Source organism: Peromyscus eremicus, chromosome 5 (genome assembly GCF_949786415.1).
Source record: "Peromyscus eremicus chromosome 5, PerEre_H2_v1, whole genome shotgun sequence".
In the NCBI taxonomy this organism is placed as follows: domain Eukaryota; kingdom Metazoa; phylum Chordata; class Mammalia; order Rodentia; family Cricetidae; genus Peromyscus; species Peromyscus eremicus.
The window spans coordinates 86,322,424-86,344,235 of record NC_081420.1 but is presented as its reverse complement, the minus strand read 5'-3'; the positions used below and the strand labels follow the sequence as shown (position 1 = coordinate 86,344,235).

Sequence of the window (21,812 nt, the reverse complement as noted above, 5' to 3'; positions counted from 1 at the left end):
GAGGGAGGGAGGGAGGGAGGAAGGGACATCAATAAAGAGGGCTGGGTAAAACGGCTCAGTGGATAAAAACATTTGACTAGTAGCCTGAGTTCAATCCCTGAAAACAAAGTAAAAAGATAGGACAACTGACTCCACAGGGTTGTCTTCTGACTTCCACATGCATAGTAGCATGGAGACATGTACCCCTGTCATGCACATACAAGTAATAATAACAATAAAATATAATTATAGAAGAACGTTAAATTATAAACCTGGCATTTCATATCTGCCTATAATCCCTGCACTTGGAAGTCAAAACAGGAGGATCCTGAGTTCCAAACTAAACTGGACTACACCGCAAGCTGCCTTGAGTGTAGCCATTTTTTTCATCATTCAATAGTTGAACATTAAGAACAAGAAACACCCATATCGGGAGACAAGATTCTCACCCAACTCTGTGAGTGGCTCAGATACAACCTCTCAGTCTATGGCTACCAGCCACCAGCAGCCTGTCCGAGTTGTTTGACTCAGACAGCTCCTGACTCTACATCCAAGAGGCCATGGTGGTTCTGACTAGTCACAGGAAACCAGCATCCCTATCACCAGAGGACTACTAAGCAAAACCCAGCTCCCCCACTCCAGCCTCCATGTGAAGGCAGTGAAGGGGTGTGCTGACAACAGGTCTCACTAGGGTACCCCTACACATCCAGGTCGGAGTCCTGCAGGGGCTTATCCTTGTGTGGTGCCAGCTGCTGAGACCCAGGCTGAGAGAAGGACTACTTCACAAAGAATCAGCTTGCCCAGCTGCTGACTTCAGTAAGTGACAACAACAGGAAGCACTTCCTATGTCCATGTAGACACAGCCCAGAGCTGAGGGCTGCTGTCCTTAGGCCAGTGGCCAGGTCTAGGACAGTGCAAAGCTGCAAGCTGCCTGATGAAAACACATGCAAGGAAAAAAATGCCTTAAGAAGTGATGACCCCAAGGCCAAATGTGTCTGCCTGTCTATCGGTCTGGTCTTCTTCCTCTTGCCTCCTCCTCTAGTCTCTTGCTCCCCTGTTTACACTGAATGCTGCCTTCAACTGCAGTTCCCAGAAATGCTGTTTTAGGTTATTTTTGGTTAGGTTAATTTGTCCACATGACCCGCAGTTCAACTCATATTCTGACTCACTTTCAGCCGAGCTGCAGTGGGCCTGATGTTCACATGTTGCCCTCCCATCCTGTGCAAGGCCTGTAGACTAAGCCAAGGCACTCCCTTCCCCAGTTCTTCCTGTTAGTCCAAATCCTCTCTGAGCAAAGCACCTTACTTTATTTCCAAGGAAAGGTCACAGGTTCTACTGTCCAACTAACTGTCCTTTCATCATCGTGGCCAACATTTCCAAGACCATCAGGACCTGTGGCACAGCCCACAGGGACCCAGATGGGCACCCCCATCTCATTTACCTGGTCCAGTGGACACAAAGTCCCTTCTATCAGACCTTGGCTCTGTGCTCCTTGTCCATATGGCTCCCTCAGTACCGCTCATCTTTATACAACTGCATTGCCAGCATTCAGCGAGGCATGTTTTTTTTTTTTTTTTTTTTTTTTTTTTGGTTTTTCGAGACAGGGTTTCTCTGTGTAGCTTTGCGCCTTTCCTGGAACTCACTTGGTAGACCAGGCTGGCCTCGAACTCACAGAGATCCGCCTGGCTCTGCCTCCCGAGTGCTGGGATTAAAGGCGTGCGCCACCACCGCCCGGCGAGGCATGGTTTTGTTTTGCTTTTTGTTGTTTGTTTCTTCTCCTGTGGGGCTGTTCTGTTCATGGAGGGATCCTCCACATGTACAAAAATGTTGTTGTCAAGGGTTAGGAAAAGGGCTAAGCAGAGGAGATTAGATTTAAGGTTCTTGTTAAAAAAAAAAAAAAAAGAAAAGAAAAAAAAAGACAATTACTAGTTTTAAATACTTTACATTGGATTGGATTGTTTTATATTGTATACAAATTATATATATTGAAATTGATATTGTTAGAAAATGCTATATGTATATTTCTAATTGTACTTATACCGTTCATTTAACAATGTAATGCAATTTTCTGATCCTTGAATGTTATTATTACCAACTATTAGGATATAAAGAAATGAAAGTTAGTAGTTAGACATTATAATAGAACTTGTAGTCATATTAGGTATGTTTTAAAAATTGAGCAGATATATTTTAGATAGGTCATCTTCAAACCCTTCAGAGATCTACAGAATATGGCATTTAAAATGTTTTAATAACTTAGAAAAATTTTCTTTTTTGTTTTTTAGAAGCACTAGGCATCTGTAAGACATCTGTAAAACATTCAGCTACAGCACCAAGTTCCAATGGCCCCAGTGGCACTGATGTCCAGGTGATGCTCTGTATTCCCATCTTGCCTGGCTGTCATCACTAGGGTCTCAGCAGCTCTGCTCAGGCACCAATAAGATATGATGTTCAGCTCTTGTGGAAGTCCAGGACGTACTCCTCTTTCCTGGGGCCCCAGAAGAGCTCACTTGAGTTCTAGTGATGCTGCTTGCTCAGAAGTGCCTTGCTGGAGTGGAGTTTAGACCACTGGCCCCGAGCAGCATACCCCTGGCTCTTTGAGGTATACCTGCTAGGTACATAGAGATGAACTGGTACATCCAGACCTAATATGTAAAGACCTGTAGGTCCAGCCTGGAGGCACAGGCATGTAATCTCAGATAACCAGGAGACTAGGACAAGAGGATAGAAGGTTCAGGGCCAGTCCAAGCTAGAGACTAAATTCAAGTCCAGCCTGGATGACTTAGTAACAGCTTGTCTTAAAAAGTGAAAAGAGGGCAGTGTGTCCTCAGCTCACTCAGAGTCTCACCTGGAACATGCAAAGCCCTAGAACTGGATTCCCAGGACCATGTAAAACAAAACAAGAGTTTCCAAATCATGGTATATGTGTATTCTGACTTGGGTCCAAGGTGGATCTTGAGATTCTGCATTCCTGACTATCAGGACATTTCAAAATAAAAGATTACACCTGGGTCAGACCAAAGGCTAGGCAGCTCCCACAAAAAGGGACATGAGCATCAGGATCCCAATGCATGTAGATAATCAAACCAGATGGACTTGGATCCCTTCCAGGGAAGTAAGTCATGGAGTCATGTGGCTTGATAGCTGATGTTGGTCCTATCATGATGGCTAATAACTGTTCCTCAGACATAGACAAATTTTAAAAGGTTTTCCTCAGACTGTAATAACCCATGAAAAAGCTCACATTTACAGGCTTCTTTAAAGCTACGTGTACATTCACTTTAATATTCATACATCAGCGACACAATCTTTAGAAATTTAATTTTTAAACATCAATTCCATTTTCAAAGAGGACATGCTCACATGCAATCATATTTCTGGAAGTAGAGCCTGCTAAATACAGACTGCAACAGACAAGCCAACCAGGGGAAGCCTGGGCCTCCCATAGCCCAGTGCCATTGCTCCCACAGGGAATGGTAGTGAGCTACTGGAGGAGGTACACACATCAGCCCACACAACAGACCAAGTTATCCCCACGTTACAAATCAAATTGGGGCACAACTCCCAACACTTTGTCTAGGGCCATATGCCCAGCTGGGAAGAAAAGAGTGAGGCACTGCAGCCGGTGAAATCAAAGGGACCAGTGGGCATGGTGGCACACACCTATGGTCCCAGCACTCATGGAGGTGGAGACAGGAGAATCACAAGTTCCAGGTCAGCCTGGGCTACATAATAAGACACTGTCTCAAAATAACCAGGAGGGAGGGAAGGAAGAAAAGAAGGTGAACACGAGTATGGGCAGATAACATGGGCACACGGTGTGCAGACGGCAGCACAGGCCCTTGCTCACTGATGAGATTTCATCTTGTTCTGTTTCAGCCTCTTTCACTGCAACGTGGAAATAATAGCAAGTAGCTCACAGGGCTTTAATGGTAATTAGAATGCATTTATTAAGGTTACCAAGCTGGAAGACAGATACTAGACACTGTTACTGCTATGGCTGTGGCACACACAGTGGGGCTGCTAAGGAACCTCAATGGACTAAAGTACTGCCACGGACAGCACAGTAAAAAACATGACCACACAGGAGGGTCGGTCACAAGCCACGGGTCCTACAGAGCCTCCCTGCCCTCCTGGATGTCCCCTAGGCATTGGGTGGAATTCCAAACAGTTACCCAACATCCACATCCCTGTGTTAGAATACAGGGGGTCTCTCCTCCTTCAAAAGGGCCCTTCTTAATATGTCCATCACGACAGGCCATCCCTCCATCTAAAATTAACAATGACAGCTTGAGAAGTCATTTCATCACCTGAATTTCAGTGAAACAAAGTCATCACAGCAAGGCAGCAGCAGTCTCAGCCCTGGCTGTCAAGTATTGACTGGTGCCACTGCTGGACAGCCAGTATGCAGGACAGAGCTAACTGTGACACCTCTGCACCTTCCGACCTTCTAAAGCTACCTAGAGGAGTCAACAGATTCCTAAGCTATACACCAGCAATAGAGCCAAGGACCTGTGTGTAGGAAGATACAACTCGCCTTCACAAGATGAAAATCAATGATGACATCACCACACATCAAATTCACAGGTGACACAAAGCCACAGTCATCTGACTGCAGACCAGGAGTCCTTTAAACAGAAGCAGAGGAAACAAAAGGTATGGGGAATGTTCACAGGTATGTGAAAAAAGGAAAATGTGTCTACAAGCAGACAATCACTGGAAAGAGACAGGGAAAAAAAAAAGCCTTGAAAGAGCTCACAGCACTTATATCTAGGTGACTTATTTATTTAGAAAGGTTTAAATACACTTTATTGTTATGGGGGGGGGAGAACGGGACCCCATCAAGCAGAGCCAATAAATGTGGTCTCAGCTGTCACCATGGAGATATCAATATGTCATGATTGCAGAACAGGTAACTAGAATTGAACCATGATCCTAGGGAAAGCCTGTCATGACTGCAGGAGACATGATCAGGAAGAGTTGGCAAGGATGGTCTGTCTGGTCACAGGACGTTGGGAGGACACCCCCCTTTCTCTCCTGCTTCTTATAGTTCTCCAGATGTGACAGGACCTAGCCCACAGACAGAAGGGAACACAGGAAGCACAAGTGAGCCCCCAGCTGTTCCAGTAGCATCTTGGAATGGTCCAAGCACTGCCAGCCACAGGGTGGAGCCAGTCAGGCCCTTCATCAGCAATGGCATCAGAACAGACACAACAGTGTGAAGCAGCCAAAGATGAGTTAAGTTTTTGAGACACTCTTACTTTATAGCCCACAATGGCCTCAAACTCACAGTGATCTTTCTGCCTCAGTCTCTTGAGTAGTGAGGTTATAGGCACACACCACCGTGTCTTGGCTTTATTTTTCTAATTTTCTGTTTTCCAACTTTTCTACAAAGAGCAGACACTACTTTTAGAAAAAGAAGCTAAAGATTCAGTCTAAATATAGACGCCTTCCTACCAGGTATGAGCAGCTCAGAAAGGCACACACAGCTTGTACTTCCCTTCTATAGCCTCCATACCCATCCCACAAGCTAAGTCCCAGGGTGCTACCCCTGGACTGTGGGATAGGTAGAGACACGTGATCAAGACCCCAGATGCCCTGTTTCTCACTGGGAAGATGACACCTTCAGGATAATCAAGTGGAAAGGATGAAACAGCGGTCAGGAAACCACCACGGAGCCAGGGCCTAACTGGCAGGAAGAGCTACCAAACCCTGGGGATGGGCCTTTGAGCATAAGAGTACATGTAGAACCAAGGCAGCAGGAGTTGGCACTAGTACCCAAACACAGTCTAGTCAACCACCAGCTATGCCTAAACAGGAAAGGGTAACATCTGCTATATGCTTTCAAGTCAATGTAAGAAAACTGATTTGTAAGCACTTTACTAAAATAGTCATTTTGTGTCTCTAAACCAGAACAAGAAAATAGTTTAATAGTGAAAGCTATTTGCTGACTTAGGCCAAATGAAAGCCAATGCTAACCAAAAACCACTTTCCACACAAAAAATTCCTTTTAATGTTTCTTACCAGACGGACAGAGAAAATGGAGAGGAGAGTGAAGACAGACTGCTCGACTGTGGCAGAGTATGTATAGGGAGGGATCCCCAAGGTGGGGAGAGAATAGGCTTTTTCCACATCCAGTGAGGTCTGCTAGGACACAGCTTTGTAGTCCTGGACATCCCACCACAAGCTTGTCCCACATCCTGCATGGGAAGCTACTTTTAATACAGCCTGCAAAAGAGCCCAGGCCTGCTGGAAGAACCCTGCCAGACACTGAAAAGAGGTAGGAACTGTGCAAACATGCTCCTCCTGGTGACCATGTACTAGTTTATGGTGCTGAAACATGTCACCACAGATGTAATTGAGGGCTGAGATGGTACACAGACAATGTCTCTGAAAGAAATAACCTGCTTCTCATCACCATACCCTTTCTGATATGGTCTGAGGCAGGTCCAAGGGACTGTCTTGCTGACTGGGGCTGGCTACTGCCTAACTGCTTACAGCTTCTGCCTTACTACACTCCATTCTATCCGAGGTTTGCACAGTGAGTCCAGCCACTAGAGATAGAGAGAAGGAGGAACATGGTGGTAAAGCCTCCTATAATCAAGAGCCATGGCCTGCACTCATGCCCTTGGGGACCTTGGACCATACACTGGTTGTGCATGCAGCTAGAGGAAGCAGGTGGCATCTCCAGCAGCTATCAACCTCAAGACTAAAGCTGCTAGCTCTCAGGAACAGTCTAGAGTGGGGCCTGTCATACTCACTGATTCCATCAGCTGCCACACAGCCCTGTCAGAAGACACACACAGGCAAAAGGAACTCTGTGCAATACACCCCAGCCTTAGACTCAGACTTTGGTTTCAGTGTCTCCTCCATGATGAGTGGTGAGAGGCTCCCTGGCTAGGCTGGGGGAAGTAGGAAGTGCCACAGTTATCAGAAAAAGGTCCACTATCAGCAGTGAGGTGTGATCATGACCATGAAGAATGCTCAGAAGCCAAATTTAAATTTTTTTTAATTCTGTGTATGTATATGGGTATGTATACACGAGTGCAGGTGCCCACAGAGGCCAAAGGCATCAGATTCCTCCTGGAGTTTGAGTTACACATGGCTGTGAACTGCCTGATATGGTGCTGGCAATCAAACTCAGATCCTCTGGAAGGGCAAGATGTACTCCTAACCCCTGAGCCCATAATTTATGTTAGTTATTGTTTGAAGCAGAATCTCACTATGTAGCCTTGGCTGGCCTGGAGCTTTCCATGTAGACCAGGCTGGCATTGAACTCACAGAGATCTATCTGCTAGAATTAGTGTGCACTGCCACACTTAGTGATTTATTTATATTTTATACATGAGTGTTTTATCTGTGTGTTTATCTGTGTACTACATGAGTGCAGGGCCCAGGAGGCCTAAGGGTGTCAGATCCCCTGGAACTGGAAATACAGACATTTTGTGAGTTGCCACCATTAGGTGTGCTGGAAATCAAACCCAGTTCCTAGGTCCTCTGGAAGAGCAGCTAGTGCTCTTAACTGATGAGCCATCTCCAAGATTAAAGGCACAATGAGCCCCAGTACAAGAAGCCCACTCTAATACACCAAAAGCTGCCATCTAAAGTAAAGCAGCAAACCATTCCTCAGCCCTCCTCCCCTGGAAAACCTGACTAGAGAGACTCAGGATGCCTAAATTCAGGCAGCAGGTGCCACTCTCTGAGCCTGCAAATGGGAGTTAGGTTCCCAACCCCACACCCAAGGGGCAGCAAGGGGCACTAATTGTGGGTGTTTATCCCAAGGACTGCTGATATTAAAGACACATTACACACAATATTGTTACAGTGAATATCCTGGCTAGGAATGTGTTTCTTTAACAAATGAGAAGGGGTCTTGCTACCTTGCCCAGGCTAGCCCCAAGCTCCCAAACCTTTAGGCTCAAGGAACGTTCTCATCTTAGGTTCCCAAGGGGCTGGGCCACAGGTGTGTATATCTGAGTCTGGCTCAGAAGCATGTTTCCACTCTGGAGTTTTGTATGAGAAACTGGCCAAATCACAGTAAATTCACTAACTCAGCTGCCTAAGATGGACCCTTGACAACAAGCAGAATGCTAAAGTGACTGCTGTGTAGCCTTAGAACATGGACTCCACACCACCAAAGCAACCGGCACTATCCAGTAGTCAGTCCAAACCTACAAACACTGACAAGCTGAACAGCACCAAGGGCAGCAAGACTACCACAGGACAGACAAGGGGTAGGTATCTCATCTTGTGGGCTGTGCCCCGTGCCCAGAGAAAGGAAAAGGGAACCCATGAGCTGATCCAGGGTGCAGCCTATTGGTAAAGTTCCTGTTCAGCTGCACAAAGAGGACCCCCCTCCACTTTCAAGAGAGATACCTATACCCCTCCTATCAACTGTGCCATGTTTCAGCATAAGTTCTGAGAAACACAGGCATGGGACTGGTTCCAAGACACTTTACATGCATAGTGAACACTTAGAACACAAAAATAAAGAAAACAAACATGGAAACACTCCTGCTCAACATCCTGCCATCAGAAGCAAGAACCTGGGTATAACCAGCAAAGCCCTGGTGACCCCCCACCAATCAGAAGTTGATTTGGAAGACCAAAAAATGCTCCGAAGGGTTCTAAAAACCAAGTCTCCCAGCAGCTCAGCAGACGCTGGTCTCAAAATGCCTTAACTCAACATACATGAACCACATACACTAGCAACAAGGGACCCTTTCAGTGATCACATCTCCCACCAGGATCTCCTGTCTCTGGCTTAGCTCTGACCTTAGTGACTACTCAGTCTCCAGCACCCTAGCTGACCTGGATAAGCAAAACTGAGGCCATACCCAGCTAACCCCTGTCACTCTCCAGCAGCATCTTGTGCAGGGCCAGAATCTACTCACTGCCCTTTCCCCACTGGTGGATGTGAACATAGTGGCTTGTTGTGCACTGGTCATTCAGACTGGTGACTGGCTTGTCCCACCTCTACCTACTGTCAGTCCATGCGTGAACTCTCCCTATGGATTCTGTCGTATCACTTACACCTAGACTGTCGGGTTGTTAGGTTTATTTGCTGTGAGTCATTTCTCTTTCCCTGGCGTGTGAACAATAAACCATGCATTTGAAAAAGACACCTGATTGACTGCTTCTCTGTGACTCATAAATTCAAGCCAACATAGCAACTAGAATTGCTGAGGAAAATCACAGCTGACCATGGGCTAAGAAGAGAAATGTGTGGTATGCCCAGCCAACCAGAGCATCTTTATTCCTCAGAACCAATCCACAGGTCCTACGGTATCTCCGTCACAGAATCCAAGAAGCAACCATAATCAATAGACACCAGAGAAACATAAGTAGGCCCCTGGCAGAGCAAAAGCCTCCTGGAAATGACTAAGCTGGTCAAGAGTCTCAGGTAGAAACAGCAGGGAAGTTTTATTAAGCAATACAAAGGGAAGCACAGGCTGAAGAACCAAAGAGCACCAAGAGAAGAACAGAGATGGTTTGGGGGAGGATTTTGGTTTGTTTGGTTGGTTGGTTTGTTTGTTGAGACAGGATCTCACTAATTCTAGCTTGCCTAGAACTCACAGAGATCCACCAGCCTCTGTCTCTTGAGTGCTGAGATTAAAGATGTGTGCAACCATACCCCTCCTCAAGAAAATGGAGTTTTAAAAGTGAAATTTCAGAATCAGAAAATGCCATTTCTGAACTAAAAACCCACTGGAAGGCTTAGAAGCAGGCTTGAGATAACAAGACACTGTCATCTTGATGGCTTTGAAGACGGACCCATGGAAGGTGTCCCATCAGCAGGACAGAAGAGAGATCTGAGAGGACACCTATGGGGGAAACAACAAATGGGTAAATGCCTGCAATTGCATCCCCACAGGAAATAGACACAAGGACTGGAATGTGTTGCTGAAGTCCCCAAGTTTAGCAAAAGGCATAAATTCACAGCTCCAAAACATTCAGAGTAGCCAACAGGTAAGCTTAGGAGAGAGAGCATGCAGACACAGCAGAGCCACAACACAAGAAAACTCTGAGCCCAGTCAGAGGGTGACACGGGCACAAGGGAGGTACAGAACGGCTCTCTACTGTCTACCAACCCAAGTGATGAGACAGGGAAAAGCGAAGCTGTGTGCCAGCACCTGCTGAAAGGATGCAGTACAAGCTGGGTCTTCTAAGAGGAAAAAAAAATCACAAAATGGGAACTATGTGAGCAAATGTGAAAGACTCTACAGTCAATCACTCATTCACTCACTCACTCAAGACATGGTTTTATCCTGTAGCCCAAGCTGGCCCTGAACTTGTGGTCTTCCTGCTTCAACCCTCCAAATGTTGGGATTACAGGTATGTGGCACCACTTCCTGCCTCTCTCCATCCTCCCTCCCACCCTCCCTTCCTTCCTCTCCCCTCCCTTCCCCTCTCCTCCCCCCTTCCATGGTGAACTAAGGTGTAAAAGTCTTGTGCACACTAGGTAAGTACTCTGCCACTGAGCTTCAGCCCAGAATCTATCTTCATCTTGATTTAAAAAAACAAAAAACAACTCCTCCCACTGAAGCAGATTACTACAATGTACTGTGAGGTTTAGGGCCTCTGTTGCTGGCATAGGAACCACCCCTCACCCCCCGGGACAAAGGTAGCCCCCAACACAGGTGAGAAGTATTGCATACTCAAAGTGGACTTGAGAGGTAAGACTACACCAAGACCCCAAGATCCACCATGAAACCCCACAGTGTGAAAGAAGACAGGAGATAAAATGGAATTTCATGACTTTTAAATGGAGTCTTCGGTGTACACAAAACTAACCAGTTAATAGAAAAGTAGCAGAACAGGACAAAGAAAAAGAGCAAAAAAGCCTGAGGAGGGCACAGGATGAAGGTAGGAATGGGTTAGAAAACAGCGAGGGAGTAGAAAATGGCCCTTCTCTACCCTGAGAGGCTTGTGTCACATGGGTTCACACAGCTGTCAAAAGACAGGGCAAAGGGAAGAAAAACAAAAACAAAAACAAACAAAAAAAAACTATGCATTTCGCCCAGTCTAAGTTTTGCCTGGAAATGAATCCTAGAGAACTACTGGTGTGTAGGACTGAGCAACACCAGGCCTAAAGGCTCCAGTGCAGTCAGTCCTAGGAGAGGACTGTGGGTCCCAAGCCAGCACCCTGCAGGTAGTCCCACTCTCCTAAACGGCCAGCCGGCCAGTACCCACCTCTGCAGCCTCCTAGAGCAAAGCTGCCTTCCCATCTCACTGTCCTGAGATCCCCTTTCATTTCTAACAATGAACTAAAACAAATGTCATCATTTTGTCTTCACATAATAAAAATAGCCACCAACTGATGCCACCTTTGCAAACTGCTAAGGCTTACCTGTTTTCTTGGTGCTAAAAGAGGAACATGGGTCAACTAACTCTGGTGAGGATTCAACACATCCCTGGAATGCACTGGGGACAGTGCTGAGCACATGGCTGATGTGGGCTACCATCCATCCCCCCTTCTTGGACCCTTGTTCTCTATCTCACGTTTCACATGACCCTGAAGGGGAAGTCAGAGCCGTCAGAGCCTCCCTATCAACCACTGGACAGCTACTGCAGGCACCCACACACCCCCTCAGAAGATCACCCTCCCAATGTGCTATGCCTGCCAACCTTCAGCACCCTGCACAGCACAGAAGCCTCTGACCCCATCTCAAAAAGCCTGGTGCTTGGCAATACCTGGGTGTACCACACCAACCTCTCCACAGCTGCCACTTGGCACCTTCAAATGTCCCTTCAACTTTACCAAACGGCACCACAAGACTGTCAAGAATCATTCTCATGTCTAGAGTGATGAGGGAGGGGGTTGGGCCTCTGCTTCATAAACTAAATCTTAAGTGCAAAAGTGCTTGTGGCTGCACTGGGCACATCCAGACTTCCCACCTGCGCGTGCTTTAATGAGGCTCACTGTTGAGTCAGTATGAGGCCTGAGGACATACAAATTCCTTTGTAGGAACTCTACTGATACTCTCTGTGGTTCCCAAATAATCAGGAAATGATTCCATGCCTCTCCCTTCTGAGGATGAACTGGTATCACTGGTTAAACTAAGAGAGAAGCAGGCTAGACACTGGAATGACATGGCTGCTCCCTTTACTGCTAATCATTAGCAACCACAGCATCCAGCTTGCCACAAGTCAGAGTAGCATGGACACAAAAGGAACACAGTACACACAAGCCTTTCTCGGGACTAATGGTTACTCTACAAAAATGAATTAAACCCCTCAGACTGCCAAGGAAAACAGTCTACTAAAGTGTTCCCAATGCTTCACAGGGCCCCCACCACTCGGTGCACTTGCTCAGGATCCTGTGGATTCTATGTGTTGGCAGTAAAGACAGCGCAAAGCCCAACACAATGGCACAGCGTTTTTCCAGAGAGCTGTGCAGCCGGCACTAGAGAAAGATCAAGTCAAAGACCATTACATAGGACACAGAGGAAAGTCCCTGGAAAGAGCCCACAGTACATGAGAAAAATAGTTCCTGCCATGCCACTGAGCTGCACCAGGAACTGGCCACAGCACCTGCCCTTCCCTCCTCTCACTGGCTGGAACAGATGTTCCTTGGAACGAGCAATGCAGGGATGCTGGATGATCACCATCTCTGTGCTCCAGCGAATGAGCCTTTCAACAGAAACACAAAGACATCTATGATCATAACCGGGCAGAAATCTCTAAGGATGTAATGGAAAGATTAGAATATGTGAGCCATTAAGTGGGCAATGGAGTAGGTTTGGACCCAGGGCAAAGTCACAAGTTAGGCACACTGCTGTGGTTTCTAAGGAGAGTTAAGGCATCAAGTTATCTGGTGATTTAACTAAAAAAAAAAAAAAAAAAAAAAAAAAAAAAAAAAAAAAAAAAAAAAGTCAAGAAGCTGTAAAGTTGTTTCTTGTCCACACTGAATAATGACACTAGCTTATGAAGAAATGTACCATATATGTGCCACACTCATGGCCCCTTCATGTGTATCATGCACAGCACATGCTCTATGCACCATCTGTTTCCTGTGCATATACATTGTGCCATATATCTATCCTCATAAGTGTTGCAGGGAGCAAGAGGGGTTGGAAAGGAGTCAGGGAGAAAAGAGTGGACAATACAGAACTTGCCAAATAACCCTCAGAGGGGACAAGGATGCCTAGAAGGCCTGGGCATCTGGGTGGGACAGGTGGAGTGAGCAGCTTGCCTAACCACAGACCAGTTGACTGGGGAGCCCACTTGGAGCTCCAGTGTGGTTGGGCACATAAGATTGGGGTGTGTGTGTCATGGTTATCAGCCAGAAGGGTAAATCAAAGCTGAAAATAACAAGTATACAGCTTAAAAAAAAATGACAAATCAGCCTCATCACACAACTCAATTGCAGTTGGCCAACCCCCACCACAAGCCACCATGTGGGAAGCTGTTCAACAGCCATGTTTGCTCACAACCAAAATGGAAAAGCTGGCATCCCCTGGACAAAGAAAGAGTGGCCAGGAGCAAGAGCTTAGACTACACTGATGGCCACTAATCACCTTGGGAAAGACATCACAGGAGCCAGCCTGGTGGCACACAACTAGGGAGGCTAAGGAAGGAAGATCATGAGTTTCAGGCAAGCCTGGGCTACAGAGTGAGACTGCATCTCAAAATAAGTAAATTAATTAACTGAAAATTTAACAACAAACAAACAAACAAAAACTCTCCCACACATCCACAAAACCATCCAGAGAGTTCAGAAACAAATCCAGATAGTGATGGGGTGTGTGATGAGAGCAGTTCCGCCTAGAGAGTAAAGGCCACCATCTAATAGACAGTGCTGAGAAAGAGCCCGGCATGTACAGTGCCAAGGAGCTTTGCCCCTCACACCAATCAAATCCAGATGGGGTAATTCAACAGAAAAGAGACTGAACAAGTTCTGTCCAGATGATACCGGGAAGTATCCTCAAGCTGCGTCATGCTCACATGCATGTGTCACATATGTATCTTTTATAGTAGATGTGCTCCTTAACAAATTTCTACTTAGGCCAAAGGACATATATGGTATAACAAACCAAACTGTGGACAAGTCAAAGCTAGGAAAACAAACAAAACTCTTCCTAGAGTCAATGTTCTCACAAGTCCAGGTGTTCTAGAACACAAAGACCCATTACCTGGTAGGAAAGAACATGAAGGGAACATGAAGATGCCCCAACAATTAGTGACCAGAAAAAAAGTGCAACATCATCTGGAGAGGACCCTGAGGATGGTTCTTCTCTCTGAATGGCAGTGACCAAGGTCTGCTATTGCACTGGCAGGTGTGGGGACAGGAACAGGTAGGCACAGCCATGTTTACAAGGTCAAGGTGAACAATTCAGTCATACTCATATGGTAGGCACATGTGATGCTGACAGACTGCATAGAAAGAGTTCAAGGGATAGATGTGTGAGGAAAAACCATGTTAAGTACATACAGTCTCTCCCAAAAGTTCTACAAAGAACTATTTTACAAAAAGGATTGAGGGGCTGGGGAAAAGTAAAAAACTGTTTGTTTTTTTTTTTTTTTTTTTTTTGTTTTTTTTTTTTTTGTTTTTTTTTTAAGGATACTTTGCTTGTTTTGAGGCCTCTAAAGGGCTGGCTGGAAGGCCTGCAAAAGCCACGGCTATCAAGCTCCTTAATGCAAAACTAAATTAAATAGCCTGAGCCCCAGAGAAAGAAAGGAGCAACAGCTGGACCTGGTGAGGGGACTTGTCATCCAGAGTCCTTTTGTACCATTTTGGTCATTTGTCTCTGATTATACAACTACTTAAAACTTAAATTAAGAAACTACTGAATTCCCCTCAATAAAAAAGGCATCTTAGCAAGCTGGAGAGTGGTGGAGCATGCCTTTAATCCCAGAACTTGGGAGGAAGAGGCAGGTGGATCTCTGTTAGTTTGAGGCCAGCCTGGTCTATATAGTGAGTTCCAGGACAGCCACAGCTGTTAGAGAGAGAAACCCTGTCTCAAAAAAACCGAACAACATCAAAAAGACTTAGCTGAAGAAATGAGAGGGCAAAGGGCAGTAACAGAAGACTAGGTCTATCTGAAGATGAGAGTAGACACCATGGGCATGGAGCAGGATGGCCCTGTTCCTAGTTCACACACATGTGGTGGTACAGCAATGTGTAAGTATATGTCAAGACATACATGGGTATGTACAGAAGAAATGCTGACCTGATTAGAGGGTGGAGCCATGCTTAGAGGGACAAAGGAGGGTGGCTAGCTTTGTTTAGAAAGCCAATGAACATGCTTAGGGACCAAGCAGAAAAACAGTAGTGGTCAAAGGTGGTGAAGGGGAAGAAAGGAGACAGGAAGTAGCAAAGTTCAGACACCTGACCCTGCCAAGTCCCTGAGGAAACCGAGGACAGGACTCAAACAGAGATCTGAAGAAGGAACAGGGATGTTAAGGCCAGGACATCAAGAGAAAGCCTCCTAAAGGCCTGTATCTTTCCATCTGTGGCCAAGAAGAAGCAGGCAAGCTGGCTGCTGCAGGACCAGCTTAGGATCTTCCACACCCTAGCCAACTACCCCGTAGGGTATCAGAAGACCAACTAACTACTGCAAGAGAATATTTGCTCCCATTCTGGTCTCACTTTAAATAACTTCAAGCCTTTCAACCCACAACAAAATTCTATTCAGAGTTGCCTGCTTCATGAGATCCTGATGGTCTCTTCGCTTTTTGTTTTGAAACAGGGCCTCACTATGTATCCAAGGCTAGCCTCTACCTCATGACAAACCTTCTGTTCCAGTCTCTCAAGGGACAAAGATAACTTTACCTTTGTCATGCCATGTTTCTACTGCATTCCTTCCTCAATGGAGACACCTGCTACTGCCTTGCTAACAATGGCTCAGAAGACACATCTAAGGTCTGAAGTCAAAGCCTGCAGCAATCTTGCTGGTAAGCTCACCCCTGATGGGTCCCAGCTGAAGTCCTAGGAGTGAGGATTTTTTTTTCTGAAATCTTACCCTGCTAAGGGAGGGAGGGAGGGAGCCCTAATGTACAAATTATTTTTCCCAGGAAAAATAATTTTAAAAAACGTGGGGTTGGAGAACTGGCTCAGCAGTTGACAGCATTAGCTGCTCTTCCAGAGGACCTGGGTTCAATTCCCAGCATCCACATGGCAGTTTACAACCATCTGTAATTCCAGTCCCATGGATCTGATACCTCTTCTCTCCTTCACAGGCACCAGGCATGTATGTACATACAGGCAAAACATCCATACAAATAATATAAAAATAAATCTTAAAAAAAATTTACTGTTCTCTACCCACAGCCTCACAGAAGCCAGGAGCCATCCGGTCTACAGAGAGCACATCTAGGTGGCACCTTTAGCAGTATGCATGCCAATGGTCTGGAAACTATATATCGTAAGTGTGCTCTCAACCCAAAGGCAAGGTAAACATGGCACAGAGGACTAAGACACAACGGACAGAATGGAACTTCAGCAAACAATGGCTTCAGAAAGCAGCAAGACTTGGCACTGTTTGTTCCTGGTCATTTGCTAGCTACCTGTGCACACAATGTCACCATGCTATGCATCAGACCCTGTTGTGACAGCTTCCAGATTCTGAAGCATGATGCTCCAGCACACAGCTCAGATGGGGCTCAAGTGATGACTAAAGTGCGCATAGGCTGAATACTGGGAAAGCAATAGTCTTAGAGCTCAATGTGAGGGCAAGGGACAATCACTTTAGAGCCATACAGTCACACCACTCCGTGGCAGCAAGCGGACCTGCTGTAACTGCAAGACACTACTAGGCTTCCACTTGCTGTTGGAGATCCAGCACTGAGAAGGCCATTAAAATAGAGTTTGAGGGTGTCTAAAAGCCCACATCATGCACTTCACTGTGAACAGGACAGTCACTCTGACCATGAACTGGAGTACTCCCACCTAGATAGAAATACAGGGAGCAATGTGTACAGACAGTGGACTCAGGGAGATCAGCTGTCCTGGAGAAAAATGGTAACTCAGTCCTGGGTATCCTGAAGACACAATCTACTCTAGCTCTTTAGAATGCTGGGGGCTTTTGGCAGCAGTGTGCAGCGTCAGGGTTAAAAGAGAAATCAAGCGAAGCCATCTACTCCTCACGTGATAACCAAAGGACAAACTGCCTCAATGTCTGACCTTTGAACTGCAATGACTTGCAAGAGCTTAACACAGACAAGCAGCCAAGTGGAAGCAAAGCCTGTCTCAGGCAAGAGCTTACTAGCAATTTTATTAGTAGTCTGTGGAGATTGCTGTAAGTCTGCAGAGGTCAAACCCTAGGGCACACACAGCCAAAACCAGGTGGACAGCTCTGGAACTATTCGGACATCCACCAAAATCAAGAAACCTCAACCACCACCCCCACCACCACCACACACACACACACACACACACACACACACACACACACACACACACACACAGCACACCACTTCGGACCTCCTTTAAGAGAAAAACAATCCCATGAAGTAGTTCTGGCTTCCAGAACAGATACCAGGGTCACTGGACTGTGCCCCGTCACACCTGTAACAGGACAGACTCACAGCCAACTCCACCTGCCATTGTAACCATAGTACCTAGAGGGCCCGGCAGCTATGTAGCCTGCTCACCAGTCCCCCAGGTGGCAGCCCATCCCAAGAATGAAGTCCCTTGGGATAGCATGTGCTGACAGAGTGCCAAGGAGTATGTGTTAATGTTGGGCATTCAGGAGTTTACCATGAAGAATGATCTCAACTAAGCATCAATCCAAACCCCTACCCCCTGATGAACAGATAAACCATGGCCCATCCACATGATGAATAAATATTAATCAGTCATAAAAAAGCGCTATGCACATTCTCACAAGTGAAGCCTTTAAAGGCATGCCAAGTGAAAGAAGTCCACCACAAAAGGGCCAGTATCTGTGCTTCCGTTTACATGGTATGACCACAGAAGACAAATCCATGGAGATAGAAATTTGACCATGAGTGTCTGCTGAAGGACTGGTAGGGAGAATGGGAGTGATGGCTGAGAGGCATTGGTGTCTTTAAAGAGTGATCAGATGATCTCAAGTTCGACCATGTTAATGGCCACAAAGCACTGCACAATACCTCTGGCCAGAACAATTCAGAGTGAATGCTCTCTTGCACCAGCTCCCTGCCACCAACCTGAACAAGTGTACAAGTCTACCCTGCAGGGCAGCCTTGAACTCCAGATCCTCCTTCCTCAGCCTCCTGAGTGCTAAGATTGATTATAGGTCAGTATCTCATTGCCCAGTCAAAGGTCTTGATTTAACATGCTTCCAAAATCAAAGCTTTCTATTTAAATCAAATGCAAACACTGTTCTCACCATAGCACCCTGAGACCACATCTAGGGGACAGAAAGCATTGGCAGCATTGAGGAGACTAAGTCCTGCAGTCCCTCACCCTCCCATACCAGTACAACAGATGGTTTTCTGAAGTAAGCCATGCCTATGTAATGACATCCACAGCGGGGCCTGGTGCATACCTAGCCTCTCAGCTCTCAGGAGGCTGAGGCAGGAGGATAGTGACTCGCAGCACAGAGTGAGCAACACAGAGAGATTCTGGTCTTTAAAACAAATAAACCACACTTTTAAACTCCTAGAATTACTCAAAACATTGTGCATTTTTTTAAATAAAATGAAAAGTGAGGGCTTACAGAACTGACTACAAATAATGAGTTTTTTCAAAAAGGTAAGCGAAATAAAATTTTAAAGCAGACAAAGACATCTGAAAGCAACCCCCCCCCCCATCTTTGTTTCTGAGAGCACAGCCTCAAGATCAAGTGCACCTCTGAGGAAGGAATGCACGGGCTGCCTGCTCCTGAGGACAGTGAGGCCCAGGTCCAGTCTAGGGCTAAGCAGGCACTCAGCTGGACTTCATCCTCCAAGCACACCATTAGGCTTCAATTTCAGAGCTGCCAGTGGGCCCAAAGTCCAGCTAAGGGAGCTAAAGTCCCTTTGGGAGTGACTAAGAGCCAGGGAGAAGAAAAAGAAAAAGGTCTGTTTGGACCTAGGCAAACATGACCCAGCCTTCATTGCTAAGCCAAGGGTCCCCATGGGTCAAGCAGTGGCCCTAAATTTCCAAAGAGGACCCTAACCCTGTCAAGCCCACATAATTCCTATAACAACCACAATGCCCCAGGCAAGACATTTAAGATATTTAAGCCAGACAATGCACACCTCTGCAAAACGCACTAAAAAGCCGGCATGGTCGGGAAGGCCACATTGATGGCACAGCTGCCAGCTGCCCTGTTACCTCTGGAGTACTTTAGCCCAGCCTTCTACTGCACAGGATACAAAGGCTGAGGTTATACAGCTGGTGACTAGTACCCTGACCCTGGGGACTAGATTAACTCCTTCACCTCTCAATGGACTTTTGACTGAGACAAAGGCTATCTTATACAAGATGTTCTGAGGGCTGGCTGGAGTGGGGTGGAGCCTGTCAGTGGCAGAGCACCTGCCTGGCATGCACAAGGTTCTAGGCTCCATCTCCAACACTGTGTAGGTGGGAAAGGACCCAAGACATTTGTTCTAGACACTTCTATTCTGAACTGACTGCCCTACTGAACTAAGAGTCACCACCTTTTACATCCCCTGGATGTACTGTAAGCTTCACTCACACAGTGGTCTGGCTGAAGCAAAAATGGGGAATGGCAAGTGCATGGTCTTGAACAAAACGAATTGCAGGTGAGGAGACCACAGCAACCTAGACTCCCTAGACAGGTGACAGTTTGTTGGCCTGGGGAGCTGAAATTTCCTTGGGCCCTGCCTTTCTTGTTGACAGATACCCAGCACACAATAGAGAAGTGAGGTGGGAAACTGTCTACGGAGGGTAGGGGGCAGATAGCGGGGGGAGCAAAAACAAAACAGAAAACCACCATTTCAGAGGCAAATGTCACTGAAAAGATAAGACACCACAGAAACCCATCCAGGAACCACAACCACTTCTTAGAGGAAGACATTAAAAAGGAGAAGCCACAACTCAAGGTTCAAAGAGAGCTGAAAGAAAACAAAAAGAGGCTTGCCTTCCTGACCATCCCATCTTGTTCACCTTGGGCGAGGGAAGAGTATTAGAGCTTTGACTTCAAAAGAACTCAAAGGCTGCAGAGAAGGTGGGCAGAAGGCCCAATTGTGGCCTCCTACTGCCAAGGACACCCTGTGGTACCTCAATGGCCCCCAGGCACTGGAGAGCCTTTCTCTTACAGCAAACATGGGCTCCCGGATCCAAAGCTGCTAAAGGCCTCCAAAGGTCCAAACACCCACTGACTTTATCCTCCACAACTATGGGCTACGGGCTAAGAGGGCCGGAGGGGCATGAGTTCCTTCAGCTCTTCAGCATGTCATCAAAAACCCGGCCTTCAGCTTTCACCAGAAGCAGGTGCTGCGCCTCAAACACTTGGGCCAAAGCTGGTATTTCTGAGCAGACGGTCAGGCTGACCTTCCTGCCCAGCAAGCTGACTTGTCATCCTAAGACCAGATCCCACCTCAGTGGTTTGGGCTCTCCCCATGTCGGGTAACTAGTGACAACTCACAAGCATCGAGGCAACGAGGCTGCAAAAAACCCTTGTCAATGGCCAGGCTCTCCAGACAGTCATGCTTACCAGTGTGCACAACCCACACGAACGCACACGCACACACACGTTCGCGTACATCGTACCCCTGCCATGCACGCGCGCGCCCTCCCGCCCGCCGGGGACACCTGTGCCAGGAAGTCAGGGGCAGGGCCCACCTGGGCCAAGGTTCCAGAGCCTTCGCAGAAACACCAGATCTAGCCAGAGCAAGTCGACATATTGCTGAACTGTTATCTGTCACCCAAGAGCCCGGGTGACAGCACAAAGGCCTTATCGCGTCTCCAGCGTGGGCTGTGACACAGAACACACAAAGGGGCTGCGCACTGACGCCAGCCACCGGGTCCCTAGTGGGTCCTCTGCAGGCTGGCCAGAGAAGGACCCCAGACGCGCTGCCCGACCGCACGCGCGCGCTCACCTTGTGGCAGGCGGAGCAGGTGGGCAGAGCGCCACCGGGCCCGGGCGCGCTCTTGCCGCCGCCACCGCCGCCGCCGCCGCCGCCGTTGCCGTTCAGGCTGCTCTGGATCTGCGTGAGCTCCTGGCGCAGCACCTGCTTCTGATGGAAGCTGAAGGCCGGGTGGTTGGAGGCCATGGTGAAGAGCAGAAGGAACTCATCGCCCGTGCGTCCCTCGTTGAGCTGCAGCCCGTAGTTGTGGATGATGGAGTCGGTGTGCGTGAGCGTGCGGTACAACACGCCCGCAGCCTCGCGCTGCTCCGAGCCCAGCAGCGCCAGCGACACCAGCAGCTTGCTACGCACCACCTCGTCTGTCAGGTTGGTGAGGCTGCCAAGGTCCGCCGGGTTGTTGGCCTTAATCTCCGAGTCGCGCAGCGAATGGTAGTCCTTGCGTGCCAGGTCCTCCAGGCACGAGCCGAGGAAGCGCAACTCGAGAGGGATGCACAGGTCCAGCAGGCCGCACAGGAACTCCACGCGCTGCGGCGACGGCAGTTCGGAGAACCAGCGGTACACGCCGTCCCTCTGCAACGGGCAGCGCTTCTCCACCATGCTGCCGCCCGCGCCGCGCCCGCCGCCGGGCCCGGGAGCCGCGCGCGGGCGGCCGGGGGGCGCGCAGGGCCGCGGCCGGGCGCCGGGGCCGGAGCCGGGCGAGGCCGCGCGCGCGCGGGCCGGGCGCGGGCGCGGGCGCGGGCCGGGCGCGCGCGGGCCGGGGGAGCCGCCCGCCAGGGGCCCCGCGGCGGCCGGAGCCGGGGCCGCGGCCGGGGCGGCTGGGGGCGGCGAGCGGCCTCGGGGCCGCCGCTCACGGGGAGGCGCCCTGCCCGCGC

The 21,812-nt window shown here is 48.0% G+C and overlaps 1 protein-coding gene across 6 annotated transcripts in view; it reads right to left on the bottom strand.

The window, feature by feature from the left end:
* Positions 1–21,549, bottom strand: part of Zcchc14 (zinc finger CCHC-type containing 14) — a 55,933-nt gene extending 34,384 nt beyond the window's left edge. For 4 of the 6 annotated variants that reach the window (XR_009379411.1, XM_059263891.1, XM_059263892.1 and 1 more), the window contains exon 1: positions 20,953–21,549. Coding sequence is in view for 3 of the 6 variants with exons in the window: in XM_059263891.1 (XP_059119874.1) it covers positions 20,953–21,537 (585 nt within the window). In the remaining 3 variants the exon portion in view is untranslated. Of the gene's footprint in view, positions 1–20,665; positions 20,808–20,952 lie in introns of those variants that run through there. The other 2 variants (XM_059263894.1, XM_059263895.1) reach the window with 2 other exon arrangements.
* Between the last annotated feature and the right edge of the window lie 263 nt (positions 21,550–21,812).